The sequence below is a fragment of the Cydia pomonella genome, chromosome 11 (assembly GCF_033807575.1).
Source record: "Cydia pomonella isolate Wapato2018A chromosome 11, ilCydPomo1, whole genome shotgun sequence".
NCBI lineage: Eukaryota > Metazoa > Arthropoda > Insecta > Lepidoptera > Tortricidae > Cydia > Cydia pomonella.
Genome location: NC_084713.1, coordinates 10,153,920 through 10,169,643, shown reverse-complemented (window position 1 = coordinate 10,169,643; position 15,724 = coordinate 10,153,920). Strand labels below are relative to the sequence as shown.

Genomic DNA, 15,724 nt, shown 5'->3' with positions numbered 1-15,724 from the left:
CTCAAGTTTTTTCTACATAACATATGTATATTACTAACTATATACGAATATTAGACCAAAGATACTTATAGAAAAAACTGACAAAAATGCACAAGCAATAACTTTTTTCCACATTTTTTCATATAGCATGTTGCACAAAGGAAAATGTGGAAATTTGAAATGAAAAAGTCGTACATGAGCCCACTTTGGCTTGTTAATTAAAGTTCCGGTGATAAGTGAAAATTAATTTGAGTAACATTATGATGCCTTCAGTAGAAACTTGGTTCCAATGACCCGTGCAGACTTGTTAGGTTGATAAGCAAGAGTAGTAAGACAGTAAAGTAGTTGTTAGTATGTATAAGAATGCGAGTATAAGATTATAATGAGACTCATTTGTAAGATGCGTGGATATCAGGCTCGATCGTGTCGTTCACGACAATGCGTGCCTTGACTCGTATTGTCATATTATTAAAGGTTAGAGTTGACAAATCTGCGCGTCATTGTGTATGACATGAACTATATCAGCCCTTTCTTAAGGAAAACGCAAAGTGCCCGCCGGCGGCGGCGGCCGGTATTCACAGGTCAAGTCCGTTTGGCAGGCACCTCTGAGGGCCAGGGTTGTCTCCACAGAGATCTGTAGATAATTTCGAGTACTGAGATAGTTTGTTCATAACAGCTACGATATTTATGAAATTTTCTCAGCAACTCTTAACTGTGGTGCAAACAGTTATAAATTCGTAACCCCACTTACTCGTACAGTAAGAAATTATGAATGAATTCATTGATGAAGTCGCCATGCACTCTTACAGCTGATTGTACATGTACGAATTAGAGTTTATAACTCATATATAGAAATAAAAAATAAAGCAAAGGATGTGCTGAACAAAAATTGTTTTATTATATCATACTATTGTACCGCATTCAAAGAAATAAATAAATAAATGATTGATTGATTGATGACCGCTGTTCCATATAAACTCTGTATGTAATTTTGGCACTAATTACAAATCAATGCATAATACCTACAGGAAATGGGCGTAATCAAAACGTAACAAAAATGCAGGTGTGATCGAATTGTACTCTATAACATTAGTATTCACGTTTTGTTACTAATTTTTATATGGATCATGCCTGAATTAAATGATTATTTAATTTAATTTAAATCAAGATTAACAAGTCAATCGCAGTTCACAGATTTTGATAATAAATCCCTCTTGGCTTTGTGCAAGATGTCAACGGAAAATATGTAGACAATTCACAGATCGATAAAATAAAACTAGAGCTTTAGCAGGATAAATTGGTCACAAAATACTAAATTAGCCTATTTTATTAAACATAAATTCTGATACCTGTGAAATCCCTCTAAAAGAAATGACGCACAACCCTACAAAACGAGTTATTAGAAGCCAAATATGTATTTTCATCACTAGCCCTCGGTCTAACCATTGTGACATGATCTAAAAACCCTTATAAACTGTGCGAGTTCGCAGTGGGCACTATAACTGGTTTGTCTGAGCCTTCTACTTGACGGTGCTCGACTGGCATGTCACTACGGGATTTAAGTCGAGTGACTTGCGCCCGCGGCTCTTTTATAGCCATACCCGCAGCCCGGACCTGTCAGAAGCGGACGACACTCGCGCTGAGCGGACGAACTCATAAAATTGTTATAATAAACAATCATGAAGCCGCTGTGCATAATTTTTGTAATCGGTGAGTAACTTCGTTATGTATCATTTTTGAATACTATTCTAAGTAGGTGTGTGGGTTAACTGATCGTCTGACCTTCAAAATTGGTTTCTATTTTAGGAACTGCAGATTTCCCCAAATTCTTAACTTTATACTTATATCGTACCTTGTTTACTTGGACGACGACGCCATAGAGATACTTAGGTACTTCTTGCATTGATTTATTTATAAAAATTAATGGTTAGAGATATGTAAATGGAAAATGAAACTAAAATAAATATTAAACGTACATCTGAAAACGTATGGGTTTTTGTGCAAGCATTTTGCAAACTTACCCTGGCTACAGTTTACATCAGTAATAATAAATAAACATAATTAAAACCATATGCAAGTTGTCTTAGAGACTGAAGTCATTTCGTTTAATTTTCCGTGTTGATTACGTATAACCTGGTTATGTATCTCAAAAAGTACCTATATTTAAAATGTCAAAGTTTTTGCAAGTAGATACCTCGGTTATTAGGCACTTTGCGAGTTTTTGTATGTTCAATTTTAAACTCATTAGCGGTGCAGCACTTAAGTTGTTCACAAAACATTTACCACAAATATAAGAGCTCTTTGTGGTACGCAGCTATAATGACATCGATAATTAATGATATGATAATATAAAGCTATAAGGAAAACCAATTATATATAATTTGTTGAATGTTAATTTGGTTCGATGTCATCTTCGCTGTGTAGAAATAAATAAAACAAACATGATAAGTGTATCTATCTACGCCGTGATTGAAGATCATACGATTTAAATGACCTTTTTAAAATATTTCTCGGCGAGCAGATACGATGAAAAAATTTAAAAATTAAAACGTCGTTTATAAAAAAATGCTTTGCTTCTTAAACTATAACCATAAAATCGAAATCCACATCTAACGCCATAAACTGGTTATCGTTTAATGGGGTGAGTAGGGACGAAATCGAAGTTCAAACCTGCTTATTTTTATATGTGGCACATTGGTTTATATACAAAAAAAGTGTTCCGGATGTAAATTTTAGAAATTTTAGTTTGCAATGATAATTTTTGTTTCATTTTATAGTTTCAAAGATAAACACATAATAATAAACAATCCCAGCCCCGTAGTTGGGGTTAGAAGGGATAGCAATGGGGTGAGATCATGAGATGGGAAAATTGCTAGGGTTGACACTTTCGGTTTATGACAATAGCTTGACTTGTCAAGAGAATATTTTATTTATGTAGCAAAATTATGTTTTATTATTGCTCCTAAATAAAATGATTTAATGTTTTCTGTAAGTTGTGATTGTGACCCTTATTTTTATGTTTTTTTAGATATATATTTTTATTACGTTGGTCTATATGGAATAAGTAAGGTGGATCCCATTAAAACCATAAATGTGAAATAATATATACGACTTGAATAAAAGTACAGGATAAAAGTCAGTTAAACACTCAGTAATAGCCTGTATTACTGTATGAAATAAATAAAAGGCACATTTTAAAATACATAACATGTTTATTTAATTTACAATTTTTTCAGCTCCTCCGATACTTCAATATTTTTTTAAATAATATTTACCACTTTTGACTACTCATGTAAATTGACAACCCTAAACTACAAAAACCAACTCCCCCCTCTATCATCCCGGTACACCCCGATTGTAACACCAACTCTCCCCATTCATGACATGACCCAACTGTCCCCGTTGTCGTCCCAATTTACCCCTCAATACATGCCTACTCACCCCATAAAAATCCTTAAATGCGGCTGAATCATTTTCTTTAGGTATTTTAAATAAGGAAATTAAAACTTACGTTTTCTGTTTTCAATAAGCCTCGTAAGTACATAAACGATAACCGAAAAGTTGATGAATACTTACTTTGGCAAATTTCACATAAAATCAAACTTCAATTCAAACAAAAATCCGATTTTGTCGAGTATCAATTTTGACAGTGAATTTGTGTTTAAAATTGGATGATTTGGTAACTTAGTGTTGCCAAAGGAAGAAAAATATATCTCAAAATATAATCAAATTACTTTAAGACCAACCTGAGCCGAAAATTAAAGTAGCTACTGAAAAAAGAAATTCTTGATTCGTATCCCTACTCCCCCCGCAATCCCTACTCACCCCATTTTACGGTACTAACCTACTGACCGGTAAAAAAATAAATCAGATTCAAACTATTCAGCATGGTATACGTACATCTGTGACTTGTGATGTGAACTTGGGCAAGCCGAGGTGAAAATGTGATTCATCGAGTTGCTAGTCGGAATTTCCACTGCTATTAAGAAACGTTGAAGGACTATAAACGTTTATTGAATACACATTTAATCGTATTTGAGAAATCTCTAGGACTTGTTGCAAGCAACAACTGTGTGACAAGAAACAATTAACTTTCTAGACCAGAATTTGTTATTAGCTAGACGTTCCTGCGGCATCATTCTCGTCAGATTGGGTCTGTGTTCTTTCGCCTACCGTCGCAATGGGGTAGATTTCCAAAAGTTAAATGTCCTTGGGCTTTGTTACTAAATACATGCCAAACTTTTAGTTGTAGAAAGGTTAATAGACACAAAGAATTACTATCGCAATCATAAGACTACTATTATATTAAATAATCCTCTTCGACTAATGTTACAGCTATCTCCAGCGCCATGGCGATGCAGATCAGGCCTAAACGGCAGTCCACCCAGTCTGAAGACACAAACGACTTGGAAGACCGCTACGGTTGGCAGGCACAGGGCAGACCACAGTGGAACCGGTTTCCGGGACAGAACCAATTCCCTGGACAAAACCAATTCCCGGGACAAAACCAATTCCCTGGACAGGTAATAGCAACAACTAAAATTCATTAAATTGGTCAAGACCGGGATAATTTGAGCAATCCTCAGAAAGTTGTCTTAGGTCAAACTAACACAATTTAGTACAAGATATAATTTGAGAATATAATATGGAAAAGGTAGTTTTTGGACTTAATATTGTATACCAATAAATTGTATGAGTCATGTTACTCGAAATAAATAAATGAAATTGAAATTAGAAGCAAGCGCAGATATGTTTTCGTAGAATAGTGGATGTATTAAATATTTCACTGATACCTAATTATAGGTGTCAGCAGAAGACTTAAGGTTAATGATTTACACAAATTAAGTTGCACAACTAATTACAAAAATATGGCGCGAACGATCGAAACGAATCAGTTAATGTTATTTGAGTGCACGATATCTAAGCTTGAAGAACGTTTATGGTAATCTTGCAGTTGGCTTTTGAACATGCTATCGGTGTTTTTTTTTGTTTCGCTGGTATGAAGTGACATTTGTTTTGTGTGATTGTGCGTGACAACTCTACAGCCGATACGTATATATATGAGGCTAAACTGAATGAATGCTCTATTCCTTTTAGCAGGGCCAATTTCCGGGACAGGGGCAGTTCCCAGGACAAGGACAATTCCCAGGACAGGGCCAATTTCCGGGACAAGGGCAGTTTCCGGGACAGGGACAGTTCCCTAACCAAAACCAGCAGTCGACCGTATCTCCGTACGTTCAGTTCCTTCAATATTTATGATAATAAAATGACTGATTTGTAGTTGTGTCCACTTGACGAAGCCTGCGTTGTTCCTCATTTTTGTTATTTAAAATAAATATATATATGTATCAACTGAAAAATATTGTTCACCACATCAGCTGGTAGGGCTGCCATCTCGAATTTCGCCAAACCCGGACAAAGATTCAAAAAACCCGAACATTTGGCGTAAATCGCATTTTTTCCCCGGACGAGTCCGAAAATAATATTTTTAAAAAACAAGACCTTAGTTTTAATGTGCTCCCTTACATGAAAAGTGTCCGGGTTTTCCCCGGACACTTCTTGACACCCCCCCCCCCCCCCGGACGGCCTCCAAACTAGGACAAATCCGGGAAAACCCGGACAGATGGCAACCCTATCAGCTGGTAAAGACGCTCTTGATTGTTAAAAAAACTAATGAGATAGTTGCATTTTTTCCACACTTCACAGTTAGTAATCTGATGCAAATTTTTAGTTTTTTCCTTATGTTGGCTGGTAGAATTGCCTTTTAAATGTCGATTTTGAATGATATAATGGACGTTCCATTTGGATTTGATTTTGTTTGATATATTACAGTAAGTATTTTCGTCACACTGGTGCTGTGAAAAATTTAGTTTTTCACTCGGTGACAACATTTGTTTAACTCTCGTGATATTAAATGAAACCCTCGCTACGCTCAAGATTCCACTTTTCAAACCCGCTTGCCCGGATATCATTATTAGCACGAGCGTTTATGCGTTTAATAGTTATGCATATTTGTTATGCGTATGTGTAAAATCAAATAAAAAAAAAAAACATTCAAAATCATAATTTAAAAGTCAATTCTACCAGCTAACATAAAAAAACGACTCAATATTTGCATCTGATTACTTTGCGTGCACTACACTAAATCTTGATAAAATGCCACTTATTAGTTTTTGTACAATCAAGAGGGCCTTTAGAGGTGGGTGTGGTGAAAATAACCATATCTGACACAGCTGATTGATAACACGACAAATATTGTACCTACTCGCAACGTCTTGTGTAGGTATTGGTACTGGCTAAGTATTGTCTATCCATTATTTCGAAAGCTACATTGTAAGGTCGAGTTCATAATCATCATTTCTAGACAAAGTTCCAAAAATATACTTAGGCGACCTTATTCGTCGTTAGTTGTTTTGGAAAGATGTTTATGAACTCGACTGTACACAAATCTCTAGTTACATATCGAACTCAGCCAAAAAATCTATCGAAAATCTAATAAGTTATTTTATTCTATTTGGCTGAAAAAAAAAACTGTAAAAACAAATAAAAATATTTTAGTATTAGTATCATTGTTTAAAAATTGCATTTAACACAAGTACACATTTTGAATTTCCAGGAATAGCAACACCGCAAGCCAGGACCAGTGCATCAGCACGTGCCCCGTGACGGCGGAGTACAACCCGGTGTGCGGCACCAACATGGTGCAATATGCCAACCCGGGGCGGCTGGCATGCGCCCAATCGTGTGGCGTCAGTGAGTACCTCTGTTTTTGGCTTCTTTCTAACAAACTGAAATGTCAAAATGTCGGATAGGGACAAACGATTATTCACCGTTTGTTAGACTTGACAAACGTTTACGAATAACGCAGAGACATGTCAGTCGCTTCGCTTGACAGACAGATGAAGTGTGCGAAAGAGAAGCCATGACGTATATGAACAAGCCATAAATGCGAAAGAGGCAGACTACATATGAGAAAACGTAACCAATTTTGAGTTCGAAGGCGGCCGAGGCGGCCAAAGTCATATTGCCGTATTTTTTAACGTGAAAAATATAAGAGAATCAAATAGAAAAATATATATTAAGTAATTTAGTGACGATGGTGTCATGTTGTGTGCCGGGTTGTAGTGTTTCAGGGCCAAAAAACCCAGGAAAATACTCATTTCACAGGTAATTATGATATTCCTAGCGAAATTTTCGTAACGATATTTTATCAAATTAATAGCATAAAAAGTGTAAAAAACCAATTTATACAGTTCATTGTAAGTTTTTCTTCAATTGTGTGTTAATATTTCATCATATTAGTCAATAATTTAGAATATTTTGTGTAAAAACCTAAACTGTTACTTTACGCTAGGGCTTGACAAAATGTTCATATGACTGCATCGATAACTTGTCGGTATATTAGTAGGTATGGAATTAGTTGTTCACAAGATATCATTAAGATATTACCTTTATAACTGACTTAAAATAATAACGATTGTTATAATACCTTTTTTGAAGGTGCACATGTTTAGCGATAAATTTAAACTTCACTTTCCAACACAGTACTTACATTTTAACCACTTTTACACGGCTTTGCCGCCAACACAAGGAAACACAAGACAGCGTATACTTGTACACAGCGTATACACACCCAACCCAACTTGTCAGCAGGATAAGGCGCGAAATTCAAATTTTCTTTAGTAAGTCAACTCTTTGCGAACACATTTTCAAACAACTTCAACTTTATAATTTTCAACATTTTCAAACACATTTGAAAAAGTAGTCGATAAAGCAGTTAAACATCGATAGATTATTAATATGTTGTAACATGACATCACTATTTTTGTGCGCACATAGACAATTTACGCACACACTTGCATTTCATTTTTGGTCACACTTTCGAAGTTTGACAGTCGTTCTATACTATCCTATTTCTATGGAATAACGCCATAAGAGTACAAGTTACAATAAGTAAAGCCGGTGAAAACTAGATGGCGCTCGCAACGGTACTTTTTGACTGTTGCCTTTCTCATTTTTCAAGTGTAATGTAAACCGGCAACATTGCTGCGTTTGGTACTTTTTTTTAAATTTATCAAGTCACTTAAAATTTAATAAGGTTCTACACTACCTATTGTAAACGTATTGTAAACCTCTAGGGTTTAATTAACTTATTAACGGAATTATTAGACCAATGTCGGATCGCCTTAGAGCCGTTTGATCCGCCGGTTTTAACTTGTAAAATTGGAACTGGTGTCAATTGGAGACGTTCCGTTATTTTCCCGGAGCATGATCCTTCTTGCTCTTTCTTTCAAAATGTAGGATCGTTACTTAGGAAATATAAACGAACCCCATACTGTTTTTCTGGTGGATAGAACTGCTTGTTTGATTATACCACTAGCGGGTTTCTCTGCTTTATCTGACTGCAGTACCACCGGTAGTCGAGTGCTATATGGAAACAAATGGTTGCGATACTTGCGATATACATGGCCACTTTAGCTGTCACTTGTCGACTGTACACCCGTTTTGTATATCAACTTATATTTTTATTTTATTGTTGAACTTCCTTCTTTAGTCGAGCTACCGCGTGTACTCGTAACTATGTATACTTAGTACCCAGGTAATTTAATAATATAATGGTAGTAAAACAATACTACATTACATGACTATGTCGTTTAAACGCCGCTTTAATGGCTCCTTCTTAAGGAAAACTGTGCCGCAGGCTAGTTTATGAGATTTTTATGAGTATTTTATAACATTTTAAAGGAAAACCATGTAACAAATGGCAACGAATGCTTTTTAAAAAATACATATTCCTAATAAAATGAATGCTGCGGGTTTAGTATTATTAATGGGAATTTTTAGAAAAAAGTGTACTTTGCCTTAATTATCCGTAATTTTCCATAAAAAAATTATTAGTCAGTTTTGTAACGTTACAAAACTAACAGTTAAAAGTGGGACACTTTTTATTATTGCATAAATCGGTAGTGCTCGTGATTCTGAGTAGAAATAACCTAAAATTAGTTAGGCAAAAAAAATGCAAGTTGAGTCTGCGTTGGTAAGTTAAATGAACCAAATGCGTGTAAGTAGCCTTTAAAAATTAATCAAGCCACAGAAACCGTACAGATATGGAATTTCCTACAAAACCGAAGTTTGACAGCGGTTCAGGGATGAATCAGGTTGTCAGTTTCTAATGCATGGCACTATCCCTTTCGGCTATTTAGGGTTGTCAAGTTTCAAGTAATTATCTTACCTGTGGTTGTGTACACAATGGAACGTCAAGTTTGCCAACCCTAATATATCTCATAATTGCTCGTAGCAACGCTGAGCCGAACGGAGCCGAGAGCACCCGAAAGGTTCAGTTTCACCTCACTGGTCAAGTGAAAACTTGCCAGATGCCAATGTCAAAAAGAAGTTCCAGCGGACTTCGGTCTCTTATGTGGTCTCTGGTCTATTGTCTTGATGCCATTCGTTTTTTCAGATGTGTCCTTGCTGAGGTCATCGCCGTGCCCGACGACAACTACCGCTGCGCCAGCACTAGCTTAGATGCAATCTCGAGTACCTTAAGTTACTGACTGAATTGATTAAATCGTAGTTTTCTAAATTACTGCATTTTTACTGTTACTGAAATATTCTTTAGTATACTTATATAATCCTTATTAACATCTTCTTAGCGTTGTGTGCATCAGAAAAGTGTTTACTTGTTTAGGTTCGACTGCCCTCAGAACACGGCGCGTAAGCGTGAGAGACACGTAAGTGTAGCGTAATACAGGCGTAAAAAACAAAACTTCTGATATAATTTACATCATCAAACAATAATCGAAATATTTTTCATCTGACTAGAATGTAAGATAGTCGATACATCCGCCGAAGACATCTGACGCCAGTGAAGCCAAGATTTCAACGATTTGAGATTACACTTATAAAACGATAACGCTTACGCGACGCTTGGTGCCCAGAATTCTATGCGTCTCGTACTCGTAACGCTTTTACGATACGCTTAGGCTGATGCCTCGTGTGCTGAGGCTCAGTCGTAGAAAACCAAAAAGTGAACAATTAGGTAACAAAGATACAATGAATCATCTGCCACAGACGTCAGGTACTTATCAGTGCTCATTACGTGTGCTAACTTGGGGCATGAACACTAATGTGATATTTATTATTAATGTTTATTAATTTCGCACATTGAAAATCCTCTATTATTGTAAAGGGGTTTGACATTGCCGATGGTAAGATTCCAACATAATTACACTCTTATCCAATACTGTAAAGGTGCCACAAGATGCATGTAACTGTCGAAATATCGGGAGGTCAAAAACAATATAAAAGGTAATCATGGTCATGGTTCATATTCCAGTCGATTTAAATCTAGTGATTATATCATTGACATGGGGCTTAATTTGTGTATGAATACTATGAATGTCCTTCATAGTAGCCCCAGGGTTCTCAGGCTATGATATGTATTAACTATATAAATACTTAAATACACAGAAAACACCCAAGATTCTGGAACGAATATCAGTGCTCAACCGTCATCACGCAAATAAATGCTCTTACCGGGATTCGAACCCAGGCCCTGGACCATAGCCAGGGTCACTACCGACTTGGCTAATCCGGCGGTCCTCAAATATTATAATTATGTACTTTATATGACTTAATGTTACGTTTATTTACGTGTATAAACATGTCTGAATAGAAAACATATCAAACTGCTGTCTGTTTACTCTTCCTAATTCTGGATAGTGATTTCAACTTTACGAATAAGCAATGATTTTTTTTTTTTTTAATTTATTTAGGAAACAAACAGTCACATATTAATATATATAAGCTTAAGTGATAACAAACAGACCTTTAGTTCCATTGAAAATAAAAGTATACATAGTAAATTACAGATCGAAACAGGGAAGGTGTTAGGCATCTTCTTGTCTGTCACGCGTACAGGAACTTCAAAACATCGGTAGGTAATTAATAAATGCATGACATAGTACAGAGTTTAAAGTGGTATACAAAATAATTAAAAATACATGTATCGCTATAGTTGTTATGCGTGCAAATAATATACAATACAATATTTATAAAGAAAAGATTGAACTTCGCAGAATGCTACTGTATTTACAAAATGATAATGAAAAAATATCTAAATTTGAAAATTTATCATTGTAATCACGACAGGCTCGTCTAAAAAAAGTATGCTTGGCAAAATTAGAGCCACAAAAGCTAATATGGAATGTTTGGGGGTGGCGAGTGGGAATACGACGAGGCAATTTAAAAATAATTTTTTCAAGAAGATCAGGAGAGTCAATATAGTTATTTAAAAGCTTATATAAAAACATTTGGTCTATATATACGCGGCGTCCGACTAATGGCGTGAGACCGTGCCGTATGCTGGTACTTTCAGACAGATTCAAACCATGGCGGAAGTTAAGTGACTTTAATAATTTATTTTGAATTCTTTCAATTCGCGTTTTATGAACTGTATATTGGGGAGTCCAAACGATACAACCGAATTCCAAAACACTACGGACGTAAGAGGAATATAATATCTTTAGAGTATTAGGGTCTTTAAAGGGTTTAGAGAGCCGAAGTATCAAACCCAACTGCTTATAAGCTTTTGCAGTAATAAGATCTATATGTGAAATAAAATTGAGCTTTGAGTCTAAAGTGAAACCTAGGTCTCGAACTAAGGAAACTCTAGTTAGTTGCTTGCCTAAAAAGTTATAGTTAAATAAAAGGGGTACACGCTTATGGGTGAAAGTGATACACTTGCATTTATCAGGGTTGAGTAGTAGTTGGTTGGAGTTGCAGTAGGTAGCAAAACTGTCAAGATCACGTTGTAGTTCAAGGCAGTCGTTGTTTGTTTTTATAATTTTAAATATTTTTGTATCATCAGCGTAAACAAGATGCCTTGAACTATTAAGTGATAAACCTATGTCGTTAATATATAGGATAAATAAAAGTGGTCCTAAATGCGAACCTTGGGTTACACCTGAATCAATGGTCAAGTATCTTGAAGTAAAGCCTCTTAGAGATACTGCTTGGCTACGATTTTGTATGTAAGATTCAAGCCATCTATGAAGATCACCGTGTATACCAAGATCATATAATTTTTGAAGTAGGTGGGCATGATTAATTTTATCAAATGCTTTTGAGAAATCGGTATACACGGCGATGATTGAAATGATATTTCTTTTTGGATGGTACAAATAATATATGAACGCGATTTTACTCAAATCTATGGTCAACTTTTATAATAGCAGTAATTCTGAAATAAAATCTGGTCCCCATATAAATAATGAGTCGAAATGAAATTTCAAAACACCTCTGTTTTTTTGGCGATTTCAGGGATGGCCTCACAATAAAAGTTGCTTACAGTACCTATCTGTATCACTATCACCTAAAAATTACATCCCGTAGGTATATCCAACTGCTGAAGATTGCATAGTCGTTATCGTTTAGTACCCACACAATAGAAGCCTCATTGAGCTTACTGTAGGAATAGACCTGTTTGAGCAAGATTATTTATTATTAAGATTGTTTGATTATTTGCTTGAGGATGTTTTACTGGCTCATAGAGTTATATTTCTGTCCTGATCCCCCCGTGTATACAATTTAGATACCCATACCAAAGTACAGATTTCTAGTTACACATCATTTTAACTATGTTAACGGCACCAATCATGGGACATTTAAAAGAACATTTTTTTTATGATAGAGGAGGTAAACGAGCAGATGGATCACCTGATGGTAAACGATTACTGCCGCCCATAGACACCTGCAACACCAGAGGGGTTGTAGTTGCGTTGCCGGCCTTTAAGATGGGAGTACATTTTGAGTATTTTTGATATTTCACCGATACCTATAAATTTTTTACCGCCTTATGCGTTTAAAGTTGAATGTCTTATTCGTCTTTTATATTGTATATGTATTTAATGAAAGCTACTGAAATTGGTTTCAATATTATTAACAAAATAAACTATGGTTGTTTGCTCCAGTCATGGGATGTATGGCGCCATTAACTTTAAAACTTCAATTCAATTCAATTCAATTCAAATATACTTTATTCATGTAGGCCTAGCAACAAGCACTTATGAATAGTAAGACAGTATTACATATAATACAGACAGTAAAACAAATATCAATGGAAAATTAAACCTAAGCAGCTCTTTAGCTCTTGTTTAAGGTAAAATATAGCCAGCGTTGAGAAACTGATGGTAAATACTTGTTTTACGGGATTTGTATATACCATTTGGGGTGTAGCGGAGAGTTCCAATTTCAATTATTAACCTCTGCAATCTCTTTCCTAGTGGCTCCAAGAAGCTGTAGTCACAGCGGCCACACCCCGGGCAACCACGTCAGTGGGCTAAACCTAGGAAAGGGGACTACATCCACGAGCAGCTGTGGAGTAGTCCACGGATGATTCCCGTGAATGTAAAGTCTGCATCGACTTATATCTTCTTAAATGTTGATGTAGCAAGGTAGTGTGGAAAACCTTAAGGGCGTTAGTCAGAATCCACTTAGTGGCTTGCGGCCTTTCCACTGCATCCTGACCTTTGCCGATCGTACCGGTTTTCCGGTCCATTGGGCCACAAAGGTAGGGACGAGTGAAGTGGACTTGTACCCGCGCAACCGCTGGTCCACTATAAATAAGTTCACGCGCAGATGACCTTAGCAACTCAATCTGGATTCGAGCTAAAAAGTCCTTCGGCGATGGGGTGTTGGCGGTGGGGTTTAGGTATCGATGTACCGAGACCTTAGTTGACACCCTGCACGTAGGCGGCCAGGAGAGAGTGGTCGCTCTTGGAGTCGACCGAGGCGGGACTCTGAGTTCGGCAGCACATCTGGCGACAAAGCAGCCCTATTTAGGATCGCTCTGCTTTCCTCTGCACAGAGGAGGGGCCTAGAAAAGGTGGCCCAAAAATAGTCTGCCTCTCCATTACCTAGGTGCCTAACCGCGGGCATCTGGGCATCGAAGAAATGCGGTCGAAATATACATAAACAACAACGGATGTTAATAACAAAACGACAACTTTGCATTGCTACCTGGAATGTGCGAACTTTACTGGACAATGATCGCAACTTATGTCCAGAAAGAAAAACTGCTCTGATAGCGAGAGAGCTAGCCAGATATAAAATAGATATTGCTGCCATTAGCGAAACCCACCTAAGTGATTGTGGAGAGCTGTGTGAGCAGCTTGGCGGGTACACATATTACTGGAGCGGACGTCCTGCCGGTGAGAGGGTGGGTAGTGGCGTGGGCTTTGCTATACGCAATAGTTTGGCAAGAGATCTGAGTGATCTGCCTAAGGGTGTCAATGACCGCCTCATGACTCTGCGCCTACAAATCACAAATAACAAATACGCCCATCTGATAAGTGCTTACGCTCCAACTCTACCTTCTTCGGATGAGGATAAGGAGGTATTTTACCAAGTTCTTCATCGAACTCTTGAAGGAATTCCGAAGCACGACAAAATCATTTTGTTGGGAGATTTTAATGCCCGTGTAGGCACCGATCACGAACACTGGAACGGTGTCCTCGGTAAACATGGCGTTGGCAAGTGTAACGACAACGGATCGCGCCTTTTGACGTTGTGTGCTGAATTAGATCTTGCCATCACCAACACCTTTTTTCGTCTGGCCGAGAAATATAAAACTTCGTGGATGCACCCAAGATCTAAGCATTGGCATCTTCTAGACTACGTCATCGTCCGCCGTAAAGACCTGCGTGACGTTCTCGTAACGAGAGCGATGCGTGGGGCGCTGGGCTGGACTGACCATCGTCTCATCAGGACGAAGATCCAATTAAAGCTTAAGGCTCCACGTCGTGCACCCCACAAAAACCCGTCAAAATTGGCCTTTTCTAAGCTTATTACATCACCGGAGTTGGGTGGTGAATTAGATTCAGCTTTTGCTGCGAGTGTTCCGCAGACTGAGTTTTTAACAACAGATGAAGAATGGCGATCATTTGCAAACAGCCTTCGTACATGTGCTCTGGAAACTATTGGAAAACCGCAGAAGAAGGATCAGGACTGGTTTGATACGTCGGACAATAGTATTAGAGTACTTGTTGAAAGATACAGGCATGATTTAAACTCAAAGTCTGCGGGCACCCCTACTGGAAGAGAGGCTCAACACAATCTAAGATCTAAGGTTCGTGAACTGAAAGACAAGTGGTGGAAAGAAAAAGCTGCTGAATTACAACACTGTGCCGACACACACCAGACGGGTAAGTTCTTTGAAGGGATACAAGCCGTTTTTGGCCCACGTGTCCGAAAGATCGCCCCAATGTACACAAAAGATAGGCAGTACCGAGTTACGGATAAAGATGCGGTATTAAAGCGTTGGGCAGAGCATTTTAATTATGTTTTGAACCCTGACGCGCTCAGTGCAAACCTGCCTTATATCGACACCCTTGAAGAGTTACCAGTCTGGCCAGAGCTAGATGAGCCACCAACTTTTGAAGAGTTCGTAAGAGCCGTGAAGCGTCTTAAAAACTCAAAAACACCCGGGTTGGACCAACTTCCTGCAGAAATTTATAAATATAGTGGGCATAGTATTAATGAGAAGTTGTACCAACTGATCCTCAGAGTGTGGCATGCTGAACAGGTGCCTCAGGACTGGAGGGATGCGGTAATTTGTAAGTTGTATAAAGGGAAAGGAGATGTCTCCGATTGCAGCTCTTACCGTGGAATATCGCTTCTCTCTTGTGCTGGTAAAATCCTTGCCCACATTATAAACACCCGCTTGAGTGCGTTTGCTGAACAACAC

At 37.5% G+C, this 15,724-nt stretch overlaps 1 protein-coding gene across 2 annotated transcripts; it reads left to right on the top strand.

Annotated features, from left to right (window-relative positions):
- Positions 1–1,531: 1,531 nt before the first annotated feature.
- LOC133522815 (uncharacterized) lies at positions 1,532–9,562 on the top strand. Of its 2 annotated transcripts, none has more exons than XM_061858276.1 (5): positions 1,532–1,689; positions 4,315–4,502; positions 5,080–5,210; positions 6,596–6,732; positions 9,440–9,562. In XM_061858276.1, exons 1-5 carry the CDS (start codon positions 1,659–1,661, stop codon positions 9,502–9,504), a joined length of 552 nt encoding a protein of 183 aa, XP_061714260.1. In that variant the 5' UTR covers positions 1,532–1,658; the 3' UTR covers positions 9,505–9,562. The 2 variants fall into 2 exon arrangements, with proteins under 2 accessions (XP_061714260.1, XP_061714258.1); XM_061858274.1 differs by having other exon boundaries at positions 5,077–5,210.
- Positions 9,563–15,724: the final 6,162 nt, after the last annotated feature.

What these genes read in the sequence shown, in the direction of transcription:
- LOC133522815 (XM_061858274.1), top strand. Translation starts at nt 1,659, where the DNA reads ATGAAGCCGCTGTGCATAATTTTTGTAATCG. An exon ending in AAAACCAATTCCCTGGACAG is followed by an intron (nt 4,503 to 5,076) that starts GTAATAGCAACA and finishes TATTCCTTTTAG; the next exon opens with CAGGGCCAATTTCCGGGACA. An exon ending in CAGCAGTCGACCGTATCTCC is followed by an intron (nt 5,211 to 6,595) that starts GTACGTTCAGTT and finishes TTGAATTTCCAG; the next exon opens with GAATAGCAACACCGCAAGCC.